Source organism: Hypanus sabinus (assembly GCF_030144855.1).
Source record: "Hypanus sabinus isolate sHypSab1 chromosome X1 unlocalized genomic scaffold, sHypSab1.hap1 SUPER_X1_unloc_5, whole genome shotgun sequence".
Taxonomy (NCBI): domain Eukaryota; kingdom Metazoa; phylum Chordata; class Chondrichthyes; order Myliobatiformes; family Dasyatidae; genus Hypanus; species Hypanus sabinus.
The window spans coordinates 1,092,501-1,117,500 of record NW_026778974.1 but is presented as its reverse complement, the minus strand read 5'-3'; the positions used below and the strand labels follow the sequence as shown (position 1 = coordinate 1,117,500).

Sequence of the window (25,000 nt, the reverse complement as noted above, 5' to 3'; positions counted from 1 at the left end):
GGATTCCTGAACTCCGGTTCGAACGGCTTGAAGCCGCGTTATTCATCGGCCCCGGAGTCATTGGAGGTTTGACAGGGTCTTGATTAGTCGGGTAGCCGGGGGGGGGGGGGGGGCGTCAGAAGTTGCGGGGAGAAAAGGCAGGAGAATGGAGCTGAGAGGGGTAATAAATCAGCCACGATGGAGTGGAAGACCAGACTCGATGGGCCCGAATGGCCTTAACCGGGCTCGGGGTGTCCCATGAAGTTTTGGAATTTGAGTCCCGAGCCCGTGGACCGAATTCATGCCCCCCCCCCCCCACCAAACCCTCGCCGGGGGGTGGGGTCCCTGACAGTCAACGGAAACCTTGTGTTACTGTCCTCGGATACCGACACCGGGCGCAGCCAACATGAACTCTGGGGGGGGTCCGGGGGTCGGGGGGAAGAGGAGCCGGGTGAGGGGAGGGGTTAAGTTCTTCCCCAAGAGGCAGAGCCCTGGGAGCTGACCGTTGGACGAGCTTCACGGCGCCAGGAGCCGCCGTCAGTGCGCAGACGTACGGGCTGGCAGGTAGCTGGTCGCGGGGGGGGGGGGGGAGGGGGTAACTGGGCGGGTTGGACCTGCCACTGAGACGCATCTCTGACGTAGAATTTAAGTTAAATTAAAAATCTCCGGCGCTGCGTGCAAAACTCGACCGACGTTGCCCCCCCCCTGCCCCGCCCCCCCCCCCGCCCCCCCCCCGCCCTGCCCCGCCCCCCCCCCGCCCCGCCGGGACGCCTGCGCTCACCATTGCTGGTAGTCCGCGTCGCAGTTGCAGTAGTACTTCGGGTCGGCGCAGTCTCTCTTCATCCCACAGGAACAGCGCTGGCTGCCCGGGCTGGCACCTCCCCAGTAGAAGTGTTTCTCAGAGTCGCGGCCCAGCCACCAGCTGAAGGGCAGTCCGGCTGGCGGTGGGAGGGGGGAGGGGGGGGGGGTCAGAGGCAAGAAGTCGTCAGGAGCAGGGAGGGTCGTACATCGGCCGGCCCTGTGTTCTGCCAATCCCGCGTCACCCGAACCGGTTTGCCCGCTCTGCTCCCGACCTCGCAACCCCCCCCCCCCAATACTCTTAAATCGAAGTCACCCTGTGTTTGTGCGGAAGCTGCCGCAAGGCGAGGGTCAAGGGCCAAGTCCAGGCGAGGGTCAAGGGCCAAGTCCAGGCGAGGTCAAGGGCCAAGGCCAGGGGACGGTCAAGGGCCAAGTCCAGGCGAGGGTCAAGGGCCAAGTCCAGGCGAGGGTCAAGGGCCAAGTCCAGGCGAGGGTCAAGGGCCAAGTCCAGGGGAGGGTCAAGGGCCAAGGCCAGGCGAGGTCAAGGGCCAAGTCCAGGCGAGGGTCAAGGGCCAAGGCCAGGCGAGGTCAAGGGCCAAGTCCAGGCGAGGGTCAAGGGCCAAGTCCAGGGGACGGGCAAGGGCCAAGTCCAGGCGAGGGGCAAGGGCCAAGTCCAGGCGAGGGTCAAGGGCCAAGTCCAGGCGAGGGTCAAGGGCCAAGGCCAGGCGAGGTCAAGGGCCAAGTCCAGGGGACGGGCAAGGGCCAAGTCCAGGGGACGGGCAAGGGCCAAGTCCAGGGGACGGGCAAGGGGCCAAGGCCAGGGGACGGTCAAGGGCCAAGTCCAGGCGAGGGACAAGGGCCAAGGCCAGGGGACGGTCAAGGGCCAAGTCCAGGCGAGGGTCAAAGGCCAAGTCCAGGCAAGGGTCAAGGGCCAAGGCCAGGCGAGGGTCAAAGGCCAAGGCCAGGCGACGGTCAAGGGCCAAGTCCAGGGGACGGTCGAGGGCCAAGTTCAGGGGACGGGCGAGGGCCAAGTCCAGGCGAGGGTCAAGGGCCAAGTCCAGGGGACGGGCAAGGGTCAAGTCTAGGGGACGGTCAAGGGCCAAGTCCAGGGGACGGTCAAGGGCCGTCCAGGGGACGGACGAGGGTCAAGTGCAGGGGACGGTCGAGGGCCAAGTCCAGGGGACGGTCGAGGGCCAAGTCCAGGGGACGGGCAAGGGCCAAGTCCAGGCGAGGGTCAAGGGCCAAGTCCAGGCGAGGGTCAAGGGTCAAGTCCAGGCGAGGGTCAAGGGCCAAGTCCAGGCGAGGGTCAAGGGCCAAGTCCAGGCGAGGGTCAAGGGCCAAGTCCAGGCGAGAGTCAAGGGCCAAGTCCAGGGGACGGGCAAGGGCCAAGTGCAGGGGACGGTAGAGGGCCAAGTCCAGGGGACGGTCGAGGGGCCAAGTCCAGGGGACGGTCGAGGGCCAAGTCCAGGGGACGGGCAAGGGCCAAGTCCAGGCGAGGGTCAAGGGCCAAGTCCAGGGGACGGGCAAGGGCCAAGTCCAGGCGAGGGTCAAGGGTCAAGTCCAGGCGAGGGTCAAGGGCCAAGTCCAGGCGAGGGTCAAGGGCCAAGTCCAGGCGAGGGTCAAGGGCCAAGTCCAGGCGAGAGTCAAGGGCCAAGTCCAGGGGACGGGCAAGGGCCAAGTCCAGGGGACGGGCAAGGGCCAAGTCCAGGCGAGGGTCAAGGGCCAAGTTCAGGTGAGGGTCAAGGGCCAAGTCCAGGCGAGGGTCAAGGGCCAAGTCCAGGTGACGGTCAAGGGCCAAGTCCAGGGGACGGGCAAGGGCCAAGTCCAGGCGAGGGTCAAGGGCCAAGTCCAGGTGAGGGTCAAGGGCCAAGTCCAGGAGAGGGTCCAAAGGCCAAGGCCAGGCGACGGTCAAGGGCCAAGTCCAGGGAACGGTCGAGGGCCAAGTCCAGGCGAGAGTCAAGGGCCAAATCCAGGGGACGGTCAAGGGCCAAGTCCAGGCGAGAGTCAAGGGCCAAGTCCAGGGGACGGGCAAGGGCCAAGTGCAGGGGACGGTCGAGGGCCAAGTCCAGGGGACGGTCGAGGGCCAAGTCCAGGGGACAGTCGAGGGCCAAGTCCAGGGGACGGGCAAGGGCCAAGTCCAGGCGAGGGTCAAGGGCCAAGTCCAGGGGGACGGGCAAGGGCCAAGTCCAGGCGAGGGTCAAGGGTCAAGTCCAGGCGAGGGTCAAGGGCCAAGTCCAGGCGAGGGTCAAGGGCCAAGTCCAGGCGAGAGTCAAGGGCCAAGTCCAGGGGACGGGCAAGGGCCAAGTCCAGGGGACGGGCAAGGGCCAAGTCCAGGGGACGGGCAAGGGCCAAGTCCAGGCGAGGGTCAAGGGCCAAGTTCAGGTGAGGGTCAAGGGCCAAGTCCAGGCGAGGGTCAAGGGCCAAGTCCAGGTGACGGTCAAGGGCCAAGTCCAGGGGACGGGCAAGGGCCAAGTCCAGGCGAGGGTCAAGGGCCAAGTCCAGGTGAGGGTCAAGGGCCAAGTCCAGGAGAGGGTCAAAGGCCAAGGCCAGGCGACGGTCAAGGGCCAAGTCCAGGGAACGGTCGAGGGCCAAGTCCAGGCGAGAGTCAAGGGCCAAATCCAGGGGACGGTCAAGGGCCAAGTCCAGGCGAGAGTCAAGGGCCAAGTCCAGGCGAGGGTCAAGGGCCAAGTCCAGGGGACGGGCAAGGGCCAAGTCCAGGCGAGGGTCAAGGGCCAAGTCCAGGCGAGAGTCAAGGGCCAAATCCAGGGGACGGTCAAGGGCCAAGTCCAGGGGACGGTCAAGGGCCAAGTCCAGGGGACGGGCAAGGGCCAAGGCCAGGGGACGGGCAAGGGCCAAGGCCAGGGGACGGGCAAGGGCCAAGTCCAGGCGAGAGTCAAGTGCCAAGTCCAGGCGAGGGTCAAGGGCCAAGGCCAGGCGAGGGTCAAGGGCCAAGTCCAGGCGAGGGTCAAGGGCCAAGTCCAGGGACGGGCAAGGGCCAAGTCCAGGCGAGAGTCAAGTGCCAAATCCAGGGGACGGTCAAGGGCCAAGTCCAGGCGAGGGCCAAGGGCCAAGTCCAGGGGAGGGACAAGGATCAAGTCCAGGCGAGGGTCAAGGGCCAAGTCCAGGTGAGGGTCAAGGGCCAAGTCCAGGCGAGGGTCAAGGGCCAAGTCCAGACGAGGGTCAAGGGCCAAGTCCAGATGAGGGTCACGGGCCAAGTCCAGGGGACGGGCAAGGGCTGTCCAGGGGACGGGCAAGGGCCATGTCCAGGGGAGGGTCACGGGCCAAGTCCAGGGGACGGTCAAGGGTCAAGTCCAGGGGACGGTCAAGGGCCAAGTCCAGGGGAGGGTCAAGGGCCATGTCCAGGGGAGAGTCAAGGGCCAAGTCCAGGGGAGGGTCAAGGGCCATGTCCAGGGGAGGGTCACGGGCCAAGTCCAGGGGACGGTCAAGGGTCAAGTCCAGGGGAGGGTCACTGCGGTGGGGTGCAGTCGAACCCCGGACAGGGGAGCGCTGTGAACTGAGGCCGCCCCGCTGGCTACAGACGGGGGAGACTGCAGCAGAGCGACGAGGCAAGTGGGGGGGGGGGGCCTCCGAAGTGAGACCTGTTCCGGAAACATAGCTTCGAAGAACATGTTCCTCGAAGAACAGAGCTTTGGTGAGGGGCTGCCGGAGACAGGCGAGGAGGGAATAACGGGCAGGTGCGGAACGGCTCAGGGGGGGGGGCAACTGCTTTCCCATCGTCAGCTTGGAGGCTCAATTAAATTTAAACACCTGATTAATGATGCAAATAAGGAGTCCAAACTTTACCAAACGATCAAATGAATGCAAACAGCTGTTTTCTCTTCGTGACACAGGGGCCCACGCTGGTCCCCTTGTGCACGTGTCCTGGGAGCACCGGACACAGGGGGTGACCCCCAACAGGCTCATGGGTCGCCTCACCTGGAGGGACGGTTTGGGTGTCTGAATGGTGGTGAGAGGGAGGGGCAGATGTGCTTCAGTAAATCGGGATCAGGAATCGGTGCAAGATGCGCCCATGGCTTTTCCGGTGCCCACCCACTCCCGGTGTACTCCACTAATCCTTATCCCGTTACGGTTAATCCGAAGCGTTCTCATCACAGCGCTGGGTGGGCGTTGTCCCGTGTATCCCAAACACCCCCCTTACATGGGCTGTTGAGCAGCCGGGACCCGGAACACGACCCCACCGCCCCCCTTACACGGGCTGTTCAGCAGCCGGGACCCCACCGCCCCCACTTACACGGGCTGTTGAGCAGCCGGGACCTGGAACACGACCCCACCGCCCCCCTTATACGGGCTGTTCAGCAGCCGGGACCCCCACCGCCCCAGTTTTCACGGGCTGTTGAGCAGGCCGGGACCCGGAACACGACCCCACCGCCCCACTTACACGGGCTGTTGAGCAGCTGGGACCCCACCGCCCCCCTTACACGGGCTGTTGAGCAGCCGGACCCCACCTCCCCACTTACACGGGCTGTTCAGCAGCCGGGGACCCCACCGCCCCACTTACATGGGCTGTTCAGCAGCCGGGACCCGGAACACGACCCCACCGCCCCACTTACACGGGCTGTTCAGCAGCCGGGACCCCACCGCCCCCCTTACACGGGCTGTTGAGCAGCCGGGACCCGGAACACGACCCCACCGCCCCACTTACACGGGCTGTTCAGCAGCCGGGACCCCCACCGCCCCCCTTACACGGGCTGTTCAGCAGCCGGGACCCCACCGCCCCCCTTACACGGGCTGTTCAGCAGCCGGGACCCCACCGCCCCCCTTACACGGGCTGTTGAGCAGCCGGGACCCGGAACACGACCCCACCGCCCCAGTTACACGGGCTGTTGAGCAGCCGGGACCCGGAACACGACCCCACCGCCCCCCTTACACGGGCTGTTGAGCAGCCGGGACCCCACCGCCCCCACTTACACGGGCTGTTGAGCAGCCGGGACCTGTAACACGAGAAGAAGATCTTCTGCTCGCAGTACTCAGCTGCCAGCGTGATGGCGGATATCTCTTCCTCGGTGTTGTTGTAATACTGGATGGTCCCCACGTACGGCATCTCCAGGGTCGAGCCCGTCACCTTGGTCTCCTGCTGCTGCAGGTGGTAAACGACCGTCCAGGCTTCGTTTTCTGTCAAAACACAGGCCAGCGGGTCGGAGGCTGCCCCTGCAAACACTCCCCCCATCCCCCCAAATCACCTGACAGGCCCAAGCCTAACCTGTGACCAGACACCAGCTCCGAACTGACCGAACGGTCACGCTGCCCAGATTCCCAACATCCCCCACTTCAACAGCTTGATCCCTACCCACCCCCCCCACCCACCCCTCGACGGCCCGTACAGCCCCTTCCAATCCAACATGGGTCGAAGTTCCCATGTGGACCCTGAAATTACCCTGCAGGGACAGAATTAGGCCCCTCGGCCCATAAAGTCCTCCCGGCCGTTCCATCATGGCTGACTTGTTAACCCTCCCGACCACCCCACCCTTCTCCTGCCTTCTCCCCTGAATCTTGCACACCCCTCTTTGATCAGGAACCTGCCAGTCCCCGCTTCAGGTTCTCCCAGTCACTCGGACTCCACAGCCGTCTGTGGCGACGAGTCCCACAGGTTCCCCTCGCTCTGTCTGAGGGAGTTCCCCCTCATCTCTGTCCTAAATGGACGTGGCTGTATTCCGAGACTGTGCCCTCTGGTTCCAGACTCCCCCACCACAGGAAACATCCTCTCCACATCCACTCCATCTGTGTCCTCTGGTCCTAGACTCCCCCACTATAGGAAACATCCTCTCCACATCCACTCTATCTGTGTCCTCTGGTCCTAGACTCTCCCACTATAGGAAACATCCTCTCCACATCCACTCTATCTGTGTCCTCTGGTCCTAGACTCTCCCACTATAGGAAACATCCTCTCCACATCCACTCTATCTGTGTCCTCTGGTCCTAGACTCCCCAACTATAGGAAACATCCTCTCCACATCCACTCTATCTGTGGTCCTAGACTCCCCCACTATAGGAATCATCCTCTCTACATCCACTCTATCTGTGGTCCTAGACTCCCCCACTATAGGAATCATCCTCTCCACATCCACTCTCTCTGTGTTCTCTGGTCCTAGACTCCCCTACTATAGGAAACATCCTCTCCACATCCACTCTATCTGTGTCCTCTGGTCTGAGACACCCCCACTATAGAAAACATCCTCTCCACATCCACTCTATCTGTGTCCTCTGGACCGAGACTCCCCCACTACAGGAAACATCCTCTCCGCATCCACTCTATCTGTGTCCTCTGGTCCTAGACTCCCCCACTACAGGAAACATCCTCTCCACATCCACTCTATCTGTGGTCCTAGACTCCCCCACTATAGGAATCATCCTCTCTACATCCACTCTATCTGTGGTCCTAGACTCCCCCACTATAGGAATCATCCTCTCCACATCCACTCTCTCTGTGTTCTCTGGTCCTAGACTCCCCTACTATAGGAAACATCCTCTCCACATCCACTCTATCTGTGTCCTCTGGTCTGAGACTCCCCCACTATAGAAAACATCCTCTCCACATCCACTCTATCTGTGTCCTCTGGACCGAGACTCCCCCACTACAGGAAACATCCTCTCCGCATCCACTCTATCTGTGTCCTCTGGTCCTAGACTCCCCCACTACAGGAAACATCCTCTCCGCATCCACTCTATCTGTGTCCTCTGGTCCTAGACTCCCCCACTATAGGAAACATCCTCTCCGCATCCACTCTATCTGTGTCCTCTGGTCCCTGACTCCCCCACAATAGGAAACATCCTCTCCACGTCCACTCTATCTGTGTCCTCTGGTCCTAGACTCCCCCACTATAGGAAACATCTTCTCCACATCCACTCTATTGGTGTCCTCTCGTCCTAGAGTCCCCCACTACAGGAAACATCCTCTCCACGTCCACTCTATCTGTGTCCTCTGGTCCTAGACTCCCCCACTGTAGGAAACATCCTCTCCACATCCACTCCTTTTTATGCCTGTTCATATTCAATAGGTCAATAGATCCCCCCCGCTTTTCTTCTGATCTGAAAGATAGAAAACCTGCAGCACAAATACAGGCCCTTCAGCCCACAATGCTGAGCAGGAACATGTACTTAAATTAGAAATTACTAGGCTTTACCCATAGCCCTCTGTCTTTCTAAGTTCCATGTACCTATCCAGGAGTCTCTTAAAAGACCCTATCATTTCCTCCTCCACCACCGTTGCCAGCAGCCCGTTCCACACACTCACCACTCTCTGAGTAAAAAACCTACCTTTGACATCTCCTCTGTACCTACTCCCCAGCACCTTAAACCTGTGCCCTCTTGTGGCAGCCATTTCATCCCTGGGGAAAAGCCTCTGACTATACACACAATCAATGCCTCTCATCATCTTATACACCGCTATCAGGTCACCTCTCGTCCTCCGTCGCTCCAAAGAGAAAAGGCCGAGTTCACTCAACCTATTCTCATAAGGCATGCTCCCCAATCCAGGCAACATCCTTGTAAATCTCCTCTGCACCCTTCCACATCCTTCCTGTAGTGAGGCGACCAGAACTGAGCACAGTACTCCAAGTGGGGTCTGACCAGGGTCCTATAGATCTGTAACATTACCTCTCGGCTCCTAAACTCAATCCCGTGGTTGATGAAGGCCAATGCACCAACGCCATCTTAACCACAGAGTCAACCTGGGCAGCTACTTTGAGCGTCCTGTGGACTCGGACCCCAAGATCCCTCTGATCCTCCACACTGCCAAGAGTCTTACCATTAATACTATATTCTGCAATCATATTTGACCCAGCAAAATGAACCTCCTCACTCTTATTTGGGTTAAGGGAAATGGGGGCATCTCATTGAAGCCGAGTGTAGGGAGCTGAGATCGGGCAGGAACAATGGAGGACAATGACCGGATACCTGTGATGATGCAGTAGACGGTGAAGGGCCTCGCTGGACCACTGCCGTCGGGGTCAATGGTGTAGTTTCCCGACTGTCTGACACCCTGCCTCCTGTATCCGTCGCACGATTCCGGGTAGAGAGCTGCAGAAGTTCCAGGTCGGGATGGGAGATGGGAGCAGGAGGAAGAGAGGAGGAGGACACGATTATGGGACGACCTTGCAAAGGAGGAACGACAAGTTAACTGCACCACGGGAAGCATTGCCCTACTGCACAACCCCAGACCAGAGAGACAACCATGATCTCCACCTGTGCCCAATATGGTCAATACACGGAGAGCATTTGAAGTCTCTGGGCCTGGAATCACTGGGACCTAGGGCCAGGGGACACAGATAGAGTGGATGTGGAGAGGATGTTTCCTATAGTGGGCGAGTCTAGGATCAGAGCACACAGATACAGTGGATGTGGAGAGGGTGTTTCCAGTGGTGGGGGAGTCTAGGACCAGAGGACACAGATAGAGTGGATGTGGAGAGGATGTTTCCTATAGTGGGGGAGTCAAGGACCAGAGGACACAGATATAGTGGATGTGGAGAGGGTGTTTCCAGTGGTGGGGGAGTCTAGGACCAGAGGACACAGATAGAGTGGATGTGGAGAGGATGTTTCCTATAGTGGTGGAGTCCAGGACCAGAGGACACAGATAGAGTGGATGTGGAGAGGATGTTTCCTATAGTGATGGAGTCTAGGACCAGTTGACACAGATAGAGTGGATGTGGAGAGGATGTTTCCTGTAGTGGGGGAGTATAGGACCAGAGGACACAGATAGAGTGGTTGTGGAGAGGATATTTCCTATAGTGGGGGAGTCAAGGACCAGAGGACACAGATAGAGTGGATGTGGAGAGGGTGTTTCCAGTGGTGGGGGAGTCTAGGACCAGAGGACACAGATAGAGTGGATGTGGAGAGCATGTTTCCTATAGTGGGGGAGTCTAGGACCAGAGGGCGCAAAACGAGTGGATGTGGAGAGGATGTTTCCTATAGTGGGGGAGTCTAGGACCAGAGGACACAGATGGAGAGGATGTTTCCTATAGTGGGTGAGTGTAGGACCAGAGGGCGCAGAAAGAGTGGATGTGGAGAGGATGTTTCCTATAGTGGGGGAGTCTAGGACCAGAGGACACAGATAGAATGGATGTGGAGAGGATGTTTCCTACAGTGGGGGAGTCTAGGACCAGAGGACACAGATAGAGTGGATGTGGAGAGGATGTTTCCTATAATGGGGGAGTCTAGGACCAGAGGACACAGATAGAGTGGATGTGGAGAGGATGTTTCCTATAGTGGGGGAGTCTAGGACCAGAGGACACGGATAGAGTGGATGTGGAGAGGATGTTTCCTATAGGGGGGGAGCCTAGGACCAGAGGACAGAGAGAGTGGATGTGGAGAGGATGTTTCCTATTGTGGGGGAGCCTAGGACTAGAGGACACGGATAGAGTGGATGTGGAGAGGATGTTTCCTATAGTGGGGGAGCCTAGGACCAGAGGACACAGATAGAGTGGATGTGGAGTGGATGTTTCCTATAGGGGAGGGGAGCCTAGGACCAGAGGACACAGACAGAGTGGATGTGGAGTGGATGTTTCCACGAGTGGGGGAGCCTAGGACCAGAGGACTCAGATAGAGTGGATGTGGAGAGGATGTTTCCTATAGTGGGGGAGTCTAGGACCAGAGGACACAGATAGAGTGGATGTGGAGAGGATGTTTCCTATAGTGGGGAGAGTCTAGGACCAGAGGACTCGGATAGAGTGGATGTGGAGAGGATGTTTCCTATAGTGGGGGAGTCTAGGACCAGAGAACACAGATAGAGTGGATGTGGAGAGGATGTTTCCTATAGTGGGGGAGTCTAGGACCAGAGAACACAGATAGAGTGGATGTGGAGAGGATGTTTCCTATAGTGGGGGAGTCTAGGACCAGAGAACACAGATAGAGTGGATGTGGAGAGGATGTTTCCTATAGTGGGGGAGTCTAGGACCAGAGAACACAGATAGAGTGGATGTGGAGAGGATGTTTCCTATAGTGGGGGAGTCTAGGACCAGAGAACACAGATAGAGTGGATGTGGAGAGGATGTTTCCTATAGTGGGGGAGTCTAGGACCAGAGAACACAGATAGAGTGGATGTGGAGAGGATGTTTCCTATAGTGGGGGAGTCTAGGACCAGAGAACACAAATAGAGTGGATGTGGAGAGGATGTTTCCTATAGTGGGGAAGTCTAGGACCAGAGAACACAGATAGAGTGGATGTGGAGAGGATGTTTCCTATAGTGGGGGTGTCTAGGACCAGAGAACACAGATAGAGTGGATGTGGAGAGGATGTTTCCTATAGTGGGGGAGTCTAGGACCAGAGGACTCAGATAGAGTGGGTGTGGAGAGGATGTTTCCTATAGTGGGGGAGTCTAGGACCAGAGGACACAGATAGAGTGGATGTGGAGAGGATGTTTCCTATAGTGGTGGAGTCTAGGACCAGAGGACACAGATAGAGTGGGTGTGGAGAGGATGTTTCCTATAGTGGGGGAGTCTAGGACCAGAGGACACAGATAGAGTGGATGTGGAGAGGATGTTTCCTATAGTGGGGGAGTCTAGGACCAGAGGACACAGATAGAGTGGATGTGGAGAGGATGTGTCCACGAGTGGGGGAGTCTAGGACCAGAGGACTCAGATTCAAATTGAGGGACGCCCTTGCAGGAAAGAGATGCGGAAAAGGTTTTTTATCCAGAGTGTGGTGGATCCGTGGAATTCATCACCACAGACAGCTGTGCAGCAAAGTTAGGGGGTATATTTGAGGCGGACATTGATGGGCCTCTGGCACATCAGGGCTTCAAAGTTTACGGGGAGAAGTGGGTTGAGAGGGATAACGATTCAGACGTGCTGGAATGGCGCAGAAGACTCGATGTGCTGAATGGCCCAATTTTGCCCCCCCACGTCGTGGCAGAGCAGACCGGACGTGTCGGTGTAGGAGCCCAAAAGCCCTGTCCCACCCCCCTCCTCGCAGGCCGGAGATTGACCACTCACAGTTGTGACAGGTGACTCCTCTGTAACCGGTTCTGTCGCAGTTGCAGAAGAAGCTCTCCGCGTTCTGCTCGCAAGTCCCGCCGTGCTCACACGGGTTCGGAGAACACCTGCCAGAAACACGAAGCGAGCCAAGCTGAAAGACCGACCCGCGAGAGCTGCCTTGTACCCGGCAGGGGGCCGATGAAGAAACGCCTGTAACGGCACCGTCAGCTTTCGTCTGGAGCCAGGGGTCCCCATCCTTTCTTATGCCCCGGATGCAAGCGTTGGGAACCCCTAATTTAGAGTGAGGGTGACTCACAGAATGGTGACAGGTGGGCGAGGACCACTCGTCCCTTTGAGTCTCTGCTAGCTCCAGCTAGACCTCGGCAGCACTGTCTCCCTCCGAACATGTTCAACTCCCCCTCCAATACCGCCCGGTGCCTGGGCTGCTCTTCTTCTATCGGCTGCCTTCCCCGCCTGAGAGCTGTTTATTCATGCCCCCCCCGGCCCTGTGAGGGGTGCTGGGCATCGAGGTTTCTGGGTACACCTGAATCTGTTCATTGACATTTCACGGCGAGTTGCTAAATCCCTGGTGCTTTCTGTTTAATCTTCCTAGTTTCCTTTTTGGACTGGCACCGGTTTTCACCGTTCCTTGACTATCTAGGTGGACTCCCGACGAGCGCTTATCGCGGGGTCCGAGCTTTGAGAATGTGTCGTCTCGTGGAGTGGCCCTGCGCAGCCACCGATGTTTGCAGGAACTTGTATAAATGGTTTATGAACCCCAGTTGCCACCCCTACACTCTACCTGTGTCCTCTGGTCCTAGACTCCCCCACTACAGGAAACATCCTCTCCACATCCACTCTATCTGTGTCCTCTGGTCCTAGACTCCCCCACTACAGGAAACATCCTCTCCACATCCACTCTATCTGTCTCCTCCGGTCCTAGACTCCCCCACTACAGGAAACATCCTCTCCTCATCCACTCTATCTGTGTCCTCTGGTCCTAGACTCCCCCACTATAGGAAACATCCTCTCCACATCCACTCTATCTGTGTCCTCTGGTCCTAGACTCCCCCACTGTAGGAAGCATCCTCTCCACATCCACTCTATCTGTGTCCTCTGGTCCTAGACTCCCCCACCACAGGAAACATCCTCTCCACATCCACTCTACCTGTGTCCTCTGGTCCGAGACTCTCCCCACTATAGGAAACACTCTCTTCACATCCACTCTATCTGTGTCCTCTGGTCCTAGACTCCCCCACTGTAGGAAACATCCTCTCCACATCCACTCTATCTGTGTCCTCTGGTCCTAGACTCCCCACTATAGGAAACACTCTCTTCACATCCACTCTATCTAGACCTTTCATTATTTGACACATTTCAGTGAGCTACCCTCTCATTCCGGCGCGTAGAGCCCCAGAGCCAACAAACACTCCTCGCATGTTAACCCTTTCATTCCCAGAGTCCTCCCCCGCACCAGCTCCAATGTCAATACAATTTATCATTTCAAATCCCTCCCTCAGATTCCCACACATCCTCCTCTGATCGAGCCGCCCAGCGGTTCCTGCTCCGACTAACACTGCCTTGTTCCCAAAACTAGTTTAGATGATCCCTGCAGCCACCCGGAAGTCTTTTCAGAAGCCTGGCACAGTACTCCAGCTGAGGTCCGGCCGACGTTTTAATCAGTGGCCAGTCTATTTGGCACCTCCTGCATCTAATATAAAGTGGTCAACGAGTGTACTTTTGTTGTCTTCTTGCTGCAGTGACCCATCCACTTCAAGGCCCGACGTGTTGTGCGTTCAGAGATGCCCCTCTGCATACCAGTGTTGTAACGTGTGGTTATATGAGTTACTGTCGCCTTCCCGTCGGTTTGAACGAGTCTGGCCGTTCTCCTCCGACCTCTCCCGTTGAGGAGATGTCTTCGCCCGCAGAACCTCCACTCACTGGATGTTTTTTTTTTTTGTTTTTTGTTTTTTTTTTCACTATTCCCTGTAAATTCTAGAGAGTGCTGTGCATGAAAATCCCGGATCAGCAGTTTCTGAGACACTCAGTCCACCCCATCTGGCACCAGCACAGTCAAAGTCACTTCGGTCACGTTTCTTTCCCATTTTGAACAACTGAAGCTCCCGACCGTCTCTGCGTGCTTTTATGCATTGAGTTGCTGCCACATGATTGGCTGATTAGATATTTGTATTAAGGACCAGGTCTACAGGTGTACCCTGATATAGTGGCCGTTGAGTGCATGCTTACGCTAATCTCCTCACTCTGCTAACGTCTTACCCTATTTCCAAAACCCAGGATCTTGTACCATCTTAGAGTCATTGAGTCACAGAGGAGGACAGCGCAGAAACAGGCCCTTCTGCCCTTCCATTCCGTGCTGAAATCATTGAAAGTGCCCGCTCCCATCAACCTGCACCGCCCTCCACACCCCTCCCATCCATCTACCTATCCAAACTTGGCTCCAACGTTGAAATCGAGTTGGCATGCGGCTCTGTCAGCTCGTTCCACACTCTCCCCACCCACTGAGTGAAGAAGTTGCCCCTCATGTTCCCCTTAAACTTCTCACCTCTCACCCTTAACCCATGACCTCTGGTTCCAGTGCCACCCAACCTCAGTCGGAAAAGAGAACCCTGCCTGGATTTACCCCATCGACACCCCTCATGATTTTGTACCCCTTCCTCAAATCTCCCCTCACTCTTCTACGCTTTAAGAAATAAACCTGTTTAATCTGATACCCCAGGTCCTCCAGACCCGGCAACATATCCTGTACTCTTTCAACCTTGTTTCCATCTTTCCTGCAGGTAGGTGACCAAAGCTGCACACGATACTCCAAATTAGCCCTCACCGATATCTCATAGAATTCCAACGTCACATCTCATCTCCTGTCCTCAAAAATACTTTTGAGTTATGAAGGCCAATTGCCCTACTGTCCTGTTGATTATTTATCGTAATGCCTGCACTGTTTCGTGCACTTTATGCAGTCCTGGGTAGGTCTGTCGTCCAGCGTAGCTTTCTCTGTGTTGTTTTTTTAATGTAGTTCAGTCTAGTTTTTATACTGTGTCGTGTAACACCGTGGTCCTGAAGAAACGTCGTCTTGTTTTTACTGTGCACTGTACCAGCAGTTATCGTCGAAAGGACAATAAAAGTGACTTGACTATGGGCCCAATGCTCTCTTCACGACCCTACCTTGACCCCCATCAGGTAATTGATTATGCACAGATATCCCCAGGACTTCAGCCACCTGGATTATCAAGTCGTCAAGTCACTTGTGGGGTCCCCCATGAATTACAATACAACAATAAATGATGTAGATGTCAGTCTAGACTCTGGGTATTGAGGAGTCTGATGGCTTGGGGGAAGAAACTGTTACACAGTCTGGTCGTGAGAGCCTGAATGCTTCGGAGCCTTTTCTCAGACGGCAGGAGGGAGAAGAGTTTGTACGAGGGGTGTGTGGGGTCCTTCACAATGCTGTTTCCTTTGCGGATGCAGCGTGTAGTGTAAATGTTTGTAATGGTGGAAAGAGAGACCCCGATGATCTTCTCAGCTGACCTCACTATCCGCTGCAGGGTCTTGCGATCCGAGACGGTGCAATTCCCGAACCCGGCAGTGATGCAGCTGCCCAGGATGCTCTCAATACCCCTTCCCTTATTTTACCCCTTATTGTACCTCTGCTTCATATTGGGACATCCTAATACAGGTCGGGCCCCACCCTGCAAGGCAGCTGTACAGTCACCCGTTAGTGAAGGACGGGTCGTTAATTCCCGAAGTCGCAAACGCCCCCTTACCGGTCTGTTACCCCACACGCGTCGAACAGCATCTCCGAATACCTCCCGAGCCTCCGTCTCTTCACCTGCTCCAAGTCGATGGGGTTGTGGTCGATGTGGAACAGTTGCATGCAGCCGTGAAACTCGCTGGCGTTGGAAAAGCAACCCAGCGTTTTCATGCTGGCGGGGCAACCTGTGAATACGCAGAGCGGAAAACAAGGCTGGGGGGGGGAAAGAATCTCGGGTTGCGTGCCGCGGATGTGGAATTTCACCTGGCCTGAGGACAGAAACCCCCCCCCCCCACCCCCGGCCCTTCGAGTGCAGCCACCAGCAAACCCCCGGGGCAACTTACAATCACCCATCGACCCACCAACCGGTACACCTCTGGACTGTGGGGAGGGGGGGGGGGGGACGACGACACAGGGATTGAACTCTGCACCCCGACGCCCCGGCGCCTAATGTCGCGCCAACCTTTCAGCTTCCTCCAAGATGTAGCCCTCCCGTGCAGCCCTTCCACGACTCAGTGACGGAGGCGAGAGCAGGTGGTGAATCCAGCCTGCTGACCGGGGTTAGGAACCTCGGACGGGTTTAACAAACTCGGCTTGGCTTGGGGGTGGGGGGGGGGAACCGTTCTCCTGGGCAAGACCTGAAAACCCGAAGTCATTATCGGGAAACCCCAACGGGACACTCAGGAAGAGTCAGGGCGATTCTTTGGTGGAAGTTTTGCCCAGACTGTTGGAGATGCCTGAAGGTCTGCCGTGCGTTTACTCGATGAGGCCGTGGTTCCGGAGCGGCGGGTGACCGATCGGGTATGAAGAAAGGGGTGAGGAACCTCGGGCCAAACCGCCATTCCCCCTGAGCTGCAGATTGCGGGAATCCGGGTGTCGGCTCCAGAGCAGCGGACACGCGGGCTCGTCTCCCGGGATGACCGCAATCCAAATACGAGAGGGAGGGACAGGGGTACTGACCTCCAAAAAAATACTGGTCTCCCGTCTCCACTCGGAGAGCGTGGTTCACCTTGATGGCCAAATCCTCCTGTTCGTCAATGACCACAACCACAGAATCCATCCGAGCCAACAGGTTGACCGAATGCCAGTATCCATCCGACAGGTTATAACCTGTGGGCAAGAAGACAGGTGGTTCTGAAGGGCTGTCCGCTGACCCCTGGTAACAGAGTACTGATAACTGATCTCTGACCCTCACCCCGATCTCTAACCACTGACCACTAGCCCCTGACCTCTGATCATTGATCCCTGACCACTGGCCACTAATCTCCAACCACTGACCGCTGACCCCTGGTAACAGAGTACTGATCACTGATCTCTGACCCTCACCCCGATCTCTAACCACTGACCACTAACCCCTGACCTCTGATCATTGATCCCTGACCACTGGCCACGCTGACCCCTGGTAACAGAGTACTGATCACTGATCTCTGACCCTCACCCCGATCTCTAACCACTGACCACTAGCCCCTGACCTCTGATCATTGATCCCTGACCACTGGCCACTAATCTCCAACCACTGACCGCTGACCCCTGGTAACAGAGTATTGATCACTGATCTCTGACCCTCACCCCGATCTCTAACCACTGACCACTAACCCCTGACCTCTGATCATTGATCCCTGACCACTGGCCACGCTGACCCCTGGTAACAGAGTACTGATCACTGATCTCTGACCCTCACCCCGATCTCTAACCACTGACCACTAACCCCTGACCTCTGATCATTGATCCCTGACCACTGGCCACTAATCTCCAACCACTGACCGCTGACCCCTGGAAACAGAGTACTGATCACTGATCTCTGACCCTCACCCCGATCTCTAACCACTGACCACTAACCCCTGACCTCTGATCATTGATCCCTGACCACTGGCCACTAATCTCCAACCACTGACCGCTGACCCCTGGTAACAGAGTATTGATCACTGATCTCTGACCCTCACCCCTGATCTCTAACCACTGACCACTAACCCCTGACCTCTGATCATTGATCCCTGACCACTGGCCACTAATCTCCAACCACTGACCGCTGACCCCTGGTAACAGAGTATTGATCACTGATCTCTGACCCTCACCCCGATCTCTAACCACTGACCACTAACCCCTGACCACTGGCCACTAATCTCCAACCACTGACCGCTGACCCCTGGTAACAGAGTACTGATCACTGATCTCTGACCCTCACCCCTGATCTCTAACCACTGACCACTAACCCCTGACCACTGGCCACTAATCTCCAACCACTGACTACTGACCTCTCACCCTCAGTCCTGATCACTGGCCACTGATCTCGAAACTGCTGACTTGCTAAACCATATAACCATACAAACATTCCAGCACGGAAACAGGCCATCTCGGCCCTTCCAGTCCGTGCCGAACGCTCACCCTCACCCAGTCCCACCGACCCGCACTCAGACCATAACCCTCCACTCCTTTCCTGTCCGTATACCTATCCAATTTTACTTTAAATGACAATACCGAACCCGCCTCTACCACTTCTACTGGAACCTGACACCCAAACCTACTGACACATGCCCTCTGGCCCACATCCCTGTTCACTGGGCACGGATCTCCAACGGCTGACCGCTGACCCCTGAACTCTCAGCCTCACCCCTGACCACTGACCAGTAACCCCAGACCCACTGCCTCCAGAGAAATGCCTCTCTTTGCCATTCTGCACAAAACAGCTCTGCAGAATCTCAGCTCTCCAGACAACAGCAATTGATGACTCCTTCCCCACATTGCCCCTAATCCCCAACCTGCCCCTTCCCTTCCACCGGTACCTCCTCCACCCGATCCCTCAATCCCTCCTCCAGGTCACTCACCCCACTCCAGTACCTCCTCCACACGGTCCCTCATTCCCTCCTCCAGGTCACTCACCCCACTCCAGTACCTCCTCCACCCGATCCCTCATACCCTCCTCCCGGTCAGTCCTCACACCGGTACCTCCTCCACCCGATCCCTCAATCCCTCCTCCAGGTCACTCACCCCACTCCGGTACCTCCTCCACCCGATCCCTCATTCCCTCCTCCAGGTCACTCACCCCACTCCGGTACCTCCTCCACCCGATCCCTCATTCCCTCCTCCCGGTCAGTCCTCACACCGGTACCTCCTCCACACGGTCCCTCATTCCCTCCTCCAGGTCACTCACCCCACTCCGGTACCTCCTCCACACGGTCCCTCATTCCCTCCTCCAGGTCACTCACCCCACTCCGGTACCTCCTCCACCCGATCCCTCATTCCCTCCTCCCGGTCAGTCCTCACACCGGTACCTCCTCCACACGGTCCCTCATTCCCTCCTCCCGGTCAGTCCTCACACCGGTACCTCCTCCACACGGTCCCTCATTCCCTCCTCCCGGTCAGTCCCCTCACTCCGGTACCTCCTCCACCCGATCTCTCATTCCCTCCTCCAGGTCACTCACCCCACTCCAGTACCTCCTCCACCCGATCCCTCATTCCCTCCTCCCGGTCAGTCCTCACACCGGTACCTCCTCCACACGGTCCCTCATTCCCTCCTCCCGGTCAGTCCCCTCACTCCGGTACCTCCTCCACCCGATCCCTCATTCCCTCCTCCCGGTCAGTCCTCACACCGGTACCTCCTCCACACGGTCCCTCATTCCCTCCTCCCGGTCAGTCCCCTCACTCCGGTACCTCCTCCACCCGATCCCTCATTCCCTCCTCCCGGTCAGTCCTCACACCGGTACCTCCTCCACACGGTCCCTCATTCCCTCCTCCCGGTCAGTCCCCTCACTCCGGTACCTCCTCCACCCGATCCCTCATTCCCTCCTCCCGGTCAGTCCTCACACCAGTACCTCCTCCACACGGTCCCTCATTCCCTCCTCCCGGTCAGTCCCCTCACTCCGGTACCTCCTCCACCCGATCCCTCAATCCCTCCTCCAGGTCACTCACCCCACTCCGGTACCTCCTCCACCCGATCCCTCAATCCCTCCTCCAGGTCACTCACCCCACTCCAGTACCTCCTCCACCCGATCCCTCATTCCCTCCTCCCGGTCAGTCCTCACACCGGTACCTCCTCCACACGGTCCCTCATTCCTTCCTCCAGGTCACTCACCCCACTCCGGTACCTCCTCCACACGGTCCCTCATTCCCTCCTCCAGGTCACTCACCCCACTCCGGTACCTCCTCCACCCGATCCCTCATTCCCTCCTCCCGGTCAGTCCTCACACCGGTACCTCCTCCACACGGTCCCTCATTCCATCCTCCCGGTCAGTCCTCACACCGGTACCTCCTCCACACGGTCCCTCATTCCCTCCTCCCGGTCAGTCCCCTCACTCCGGTACCTCCTCCACCCGATCTCTCATTCCCTCCTCCAGGTCACTCACCCCACTCCAGTACCTCCTCCACCCGATCCCTCATTCCCTCCTCCCGGTCAGTCCTCACACCGGTACCTCCTCCACACGGTCCCTCATTCCCTCCTCCCGGTCAGTCCCCTCACTCCGGTACCTCCTCCACCCGATCCCTCATTCCCTCCTCCCGGTCAGTCCTCACACCGGTACCCTCCTCCACACGGTCCCTCATTCCCTCCTCCAGGTCACTCACCCCACTCCGGTACCTCCTCCACCCGATCCCTCATTCCCTCCTCCCGGTCAGTCCTCACACCGGTACCTCCTCCACACGGTCCCTCATTCCCTCCTCCCGGTCAGTCCTCACACCGGTACCTCCTCCACACGGTCCCTCATTCCCTCCTCCCGGTCAGTCCCCTCACTCCGGTACCTCCTCCACCCGATCTCTCATTCCCTCCTCCAGGTCACTCACCCCACTCCAGTACCTCCTCCACCCGATCCCTCATTCCCTCCTCCCGGTCAGTCCTCACACCGGTACCTCCTCCACACGGTCCCTCATTCCCTCCTCCCGGTCAGTCCCCTCACTCCGGTACCTCCTCCACCCGATCCCTCATTCCCTCCTCCCGGTCAGTCCTCACACCGGTACCTCCTCCACACGGTCCCTCATTCCCTCCTCCCGGTCAGTCCCCTCACTCCGGTACCTCCTCCACCCGATCCCTCATTCCCTCCTCCCGGTCAGTCCTCACACCAGTACCTCCTCCACACGGTCCCTCATTCCCTCCTCCCGGTCAGTCCCCTCACTCCGGTACCTCCTCCACCCGATCCCTCATTCCCTCCTCCAGGTCACTCACCCCACTCCGGTACCTCCTCCACCCGATCTCTCATTCCCTCCACCCGATCTCTCATTCCCTCCACCCGATCTCTCATTCCCTCCTCCCGGTCCCTCCCCGCCCCGGTCAGTCCCTGCCCCCCCCCCCACCCCCGGTCCCTCCCCGCCCCGCCCCGGTCAGTCCCTGCCCCCCCCGCCCCCGGTCCCTCCCCGCCCCGCCCCGGTCAGTCCCTGCCCCCCCCCACCCCCGGTCCCCTCCCCGCCCCGCCCCGGTCAGTCCCTGCCCCCCCCCCCCCCCCGGTCCCTCCCCGCCCCGGTCAGTCCCTGCCCCCCCCCCACCCCCGGTCCCTCCCCGCTCCGCCCCGCCCCGGTCAGTCCCTGCCCCCCCCCCCCCCCCGGTCCCTCCCCGCTCCGCCCCGCCCCGGTCAGTCCCTGCCCCCCCCCACCCCCGGTCCCTCCCCTCCCCGCCCCGCCCCGGTCAGTCCCTGCCCCCCCCCACCCCCGGTCCCTCCCCTCCCCGCCCCGCCCCGGTCAGTCCCTGCCCCCCCCGCCCCCGGTCCCTCCCCGCTCCGCCCCGCCCCGGTCAGTCCCTGCCCCCCCCCCCCCGGTCCCTCCCCGCCCCGGTACCTGCGGCGAACTCGAGCCGCCGGTTGCCGCTCTGCTGCACGGAGAAGTTGAGCTGCCCAGAGCTGAGCTCCAGCTGCAGCCAGCCGAGGCCGCGGGAGAAGTTGGTGAAGAGGAGCAGGCCGCTGGTGTCGAAGGAGCGGAAGCTGAAGTTGAGGGCCAGCTGCTGCAGGAAGGGCTGCCCGGGCAGCTGCAGGAAGCTGGTGGCCGACACGAAGGTGAGCGGGTAGTAACGTGGTTCCTGGGGCGGCGGGCGGCAGCGGAACTGGACCTCCCCCTGGGCAGGAAGAGTGGACGTCGGGCTCTGACCCACAGCCCCGGTCTGCAGACCCTCCCCTCACCCTACCTCCACTCCCACCCCTCCCAGTCCACAGCCCACAGCCCCGGACTGCAGACCCTCCCCTCACCCTACCTCCACTCCCACCCCTCCCAGTCCACAGCCCACAGCCCCGGACTGCAGACCCTCCCCTCACCCTACCTCCACTCCCACCCCTCCCAGTCCGCAGCGCACAGCCCCGGACTGCAGACCCTCCCCTCACCCTACCTCCACTCCCACCCCTCCCAGTCCGCAGCGCACAGCCCCGGACTGCAGACCCTCCCCTCACCCTACCTCCACTCCCACCCCACCCAGACCACAGCCCACAGCCCCGGACTGCAGACCCTCCCCTCACCCTACCTCCACTCCCACCCCTCCCAGTCCACAACCCACAGCCCCGGTCTGCAGACCCTCCCCTCACCCTACCTCCACTCCCACCCCACCCAGACCACAGCCCACAGCCCCGGACTGCAGACCCTCCCCTCACCCTACCTCCACTCCCACCCCACCCAGACCACAGCCCACAGCCCCGGACTGCAGACCCTCCCCTCACCCTACCTCCACTCCCACCCCTCCCAGTCCACAGCCCACAGCCCCGGACTGCAGACCCTCCCCTCACCCCACCTCCACTCCCACCCCTCCCAGTCCACAGCCCACAGCCCCGGACTGCAGACCCTCCCCTCACCCTACCTCCACTCCCACCCCTCCCAGTCCACAGCCCACAGCCCCGGACTGCAGACCCTCCCCTCACCCTACCTCCACTCCCACCCCTCCCAGACCGCAGCCCACAGCCCCGGACTGCAGACCCTCCCCTCACCCCACCTCCACTCCCACCCCTCCCAGTCCACAGCCCACAGCCCCGGACTGCAGACCCTCCCCTCACCCTACCTCCACTCCCACCCCTCCCAGTCCACAGCCCACAGCCCCGGACTGCAGACCCTCCCCTCACCCTACCTCCACTCCCGCCCCTCCCAGACCGCAGCCCACAGCCCCGGACTGCAGACCCTCCCCTCACCCTACCTCCACTCCCACCCCTCCCAGTCCGCAGCGCACAGCCCCGGCCTGCAGACCCTCCCCTCACCCTACCTCCACTCCCACCCCTCCCAGACCGCAGCCCACCGCCCCGGTCTGCAGACCCTCCCCTCACCCCACCTCCACTCCCACCCCTCCCAGACTGCAGACCCTCCCCTCACCCTACCTCCACTCCCACCCCTCCCAGTCCACAGCCCACAGCCCCGGACTGCAGACCCTCCCCTCACCCCACCTCCACTCCCACCCCTCCCAGTCCACAGCCCACAGCCCCGGACTGCAGACCCTCCCCTCACCCTACCTCCACTCCCACCCCTCCCAGTCCACAGCCCACAGCCCCGGACTGCAGACCCTCCCCTCACCCTACCTCCACTCCCACCCCTCCCAGACCGCAGCCCACAGCCCCGGACTGCAGACCCTCCCCTCACCCTACCTCCACTCCCACCCCTCCCAGTCCACAGCCCACAGCCCCGGACTGCAGACCCTCCCCTCACCCTACCTCCACTCCCACCCCTCCCAGTCCACAGCCCACAGCCCCGGACTGCAGACCCTCCCCTCACCCTACCTCCACTCCCACCCCTCCCAGTCCACAGCCCACAGCCCCGGACTGCAGACCCTCCCCTCACCCCACCTCCACTCCCACCCCTCCCAGTCCACAGCCCACAGCCCCGGACTGCAGACCCTCCCCTCTCCCTACCTCCACTCCCACCCCTCCCAGACCGCAGCCCACAGCCCCGGACTGCAGACCCTCCCCTCACCCTACCTCCACTCCCACCCCTCCCAGACCGCAGCCCACAGCCCCGGACTGCAGACCCTCCCCTCACCCTACCTCCACTCCCACCCCTCCCAGACCGCAGCCCACAGCCCCGGACTGCAGACCCTCCCCTCACCCTACCTCCACTCCCACCCCTCCCAGTCCACAGCCTACAGCTCTGGACTGCAGACCCTCCCCTCACCCCACCTCCACTCCCACCCCTCCCAGTCCACAGCCCACAACCCCGGACTGCAGACCCTCCCCTCACCCTACCTCCACTCCCACCCCTCCCAGACCGCGGCCCACAGCCCCGGACTGCAGACCCTCCCCTCACCCTACCTCCACTCCCACCCCTCCCAGACCGCGGCCCACAGCCCCACCCACACGCACCCACCTTCCCCCCCACTCCTCCCTCGCACAAACCCTCCCCTCACCCTACCTCCACTCCCACCCCTCCCAGTCCACAGCCCACAGCCCCGGACTGCAGACCCTCCCCTCACCCTACCTCCACTCCCACCCCTCCCAGTCCACAGCCCACAGCCCCGGACTGCAGACCCTCCCCTCACCCTACCTCCACTCCCACCCCTCCCAGACCGCAGCCCACCGCCCCGGACTGCAGACCCTCCCCTCACCCTACCTCCACTCCCACCCCTCCCAGACCGCAGCCCACAGCCCCGGACTGCAGACCCTCCCCTCACCCTACCTCCACTCCCACCCCTCCCAGTACACAGCCCACAGCCCCGGACTGCAGACCCTCCCCTCACCCTACCTCCACTCCCGCCCCTCCCAGTCCACAGCCCACAGCCCCGGTCTGCAGACCCTCCCCTCACCCTACCTCCACTCCCACCCCTCCCAGTCCACAGCCCACAGCCCCGGACTGCAGACCCTCCCCTCACCCTACCTCCACTCCCACCCCTCCCAGACTGCAGCCCACCGCCCCGGACTGCAGACCCTCCCCTCACCCTACCTCCACTCCCACCCCTCCCAGACCGCAGCCCACAGCCCCGGACTGCAGACCCTCCACTCACCCTACCTCCACTCCCGCCCCTCCCAGACCGCGGCCCACAGCCCCACCCACACGCACCCACCTTCCCCCCCACTCCTCCCTCGCACAAACCCTCCCCTCACCCTACCTCCACTCCCACCCCTCCCAGACCGCGGCCCACAGCCCCACCCACACGCACCCACCTTCCCCCCCACTCCTCCCTCGCACAAACCCTCCCCTCACCCTACCTCCACTCCCGCCCCTCCCAGACCGCAGCTCACATCCCCACCCACACGCACCCACCTTCCCCCCCGCTCCTCCCTCGCACAAATCCTCCCCTCACCCTACCTCCAGACCGACCCCTCCAGATGCATCCACCCCTCCCAGCCCGCAGCTCACAGCCCCACCCAAACGCACCCACCTTCCCCCCCCCGCTCCTCCCTCGCAGAGGGGAGATCGGATTGTGAGACACACCTCCCCGCCACTCGGCCCATCCGCCGCTGCTGGCCAACCCGCCCCAAGCAGCCGCAGCCAGGGGAGCGGACGTTCCGGAGGAGGGTGTCAGTCCTTGCTGCACCCTCTCTCTGCTCCTTGAAAAGGCAAACGGGGCCCGTCTTGTGCTGGACAGACCCGGAACACTTCTCATTTCTAACAAAATGAGTGACGGCTCACTCAGAGAGAGGAC

General features: G+C 60.1%; 1 protein-coding gene across 1 annotated transcript in view; it reads right to left on the bottom strand.

Annotated features, from left to right (window-relative positions):
• Positions 1–760: 760 nt before the first annotated feature.
• The window catches only part of LOC132385648 (contactin-associated protein 1-like), a gene marked incomplete at its 3' end in the record, with an annotated part of 42,974 nt that continues 18,734 nt past the window's right edge, over positions 761–25,000 (bottom strand). The window contains exons 5-11 of the mRNA XM_059957837.1: positions 21,235–21,508; positions 16,435–16,584; positions 15,488–15,659; positions 11,724–11,830; positions 8,692–8,814; positions 5,707–5,910; positions 761–917 (exon numbers count right to left, since the gene is read on the bottom strand). Coding sequence (XP_059813820.1) covers positions 761–917; positions 5,707–5,910; positions 8,692–8,814; positions 11,724–11,830; positions 15,488–15,659; positions 16,435–16,584; positions 21,235–21,508 — 1,187 coding nt within the window. The remainder of the gene's footprint in view (positions 918–5,706; positions 5,911–8,691; positions 8,815–11,723; positions 11,831–15,487; positions 15,660–16,434; positions 16,585–21,234; positions 21,509–25,000) is intronic.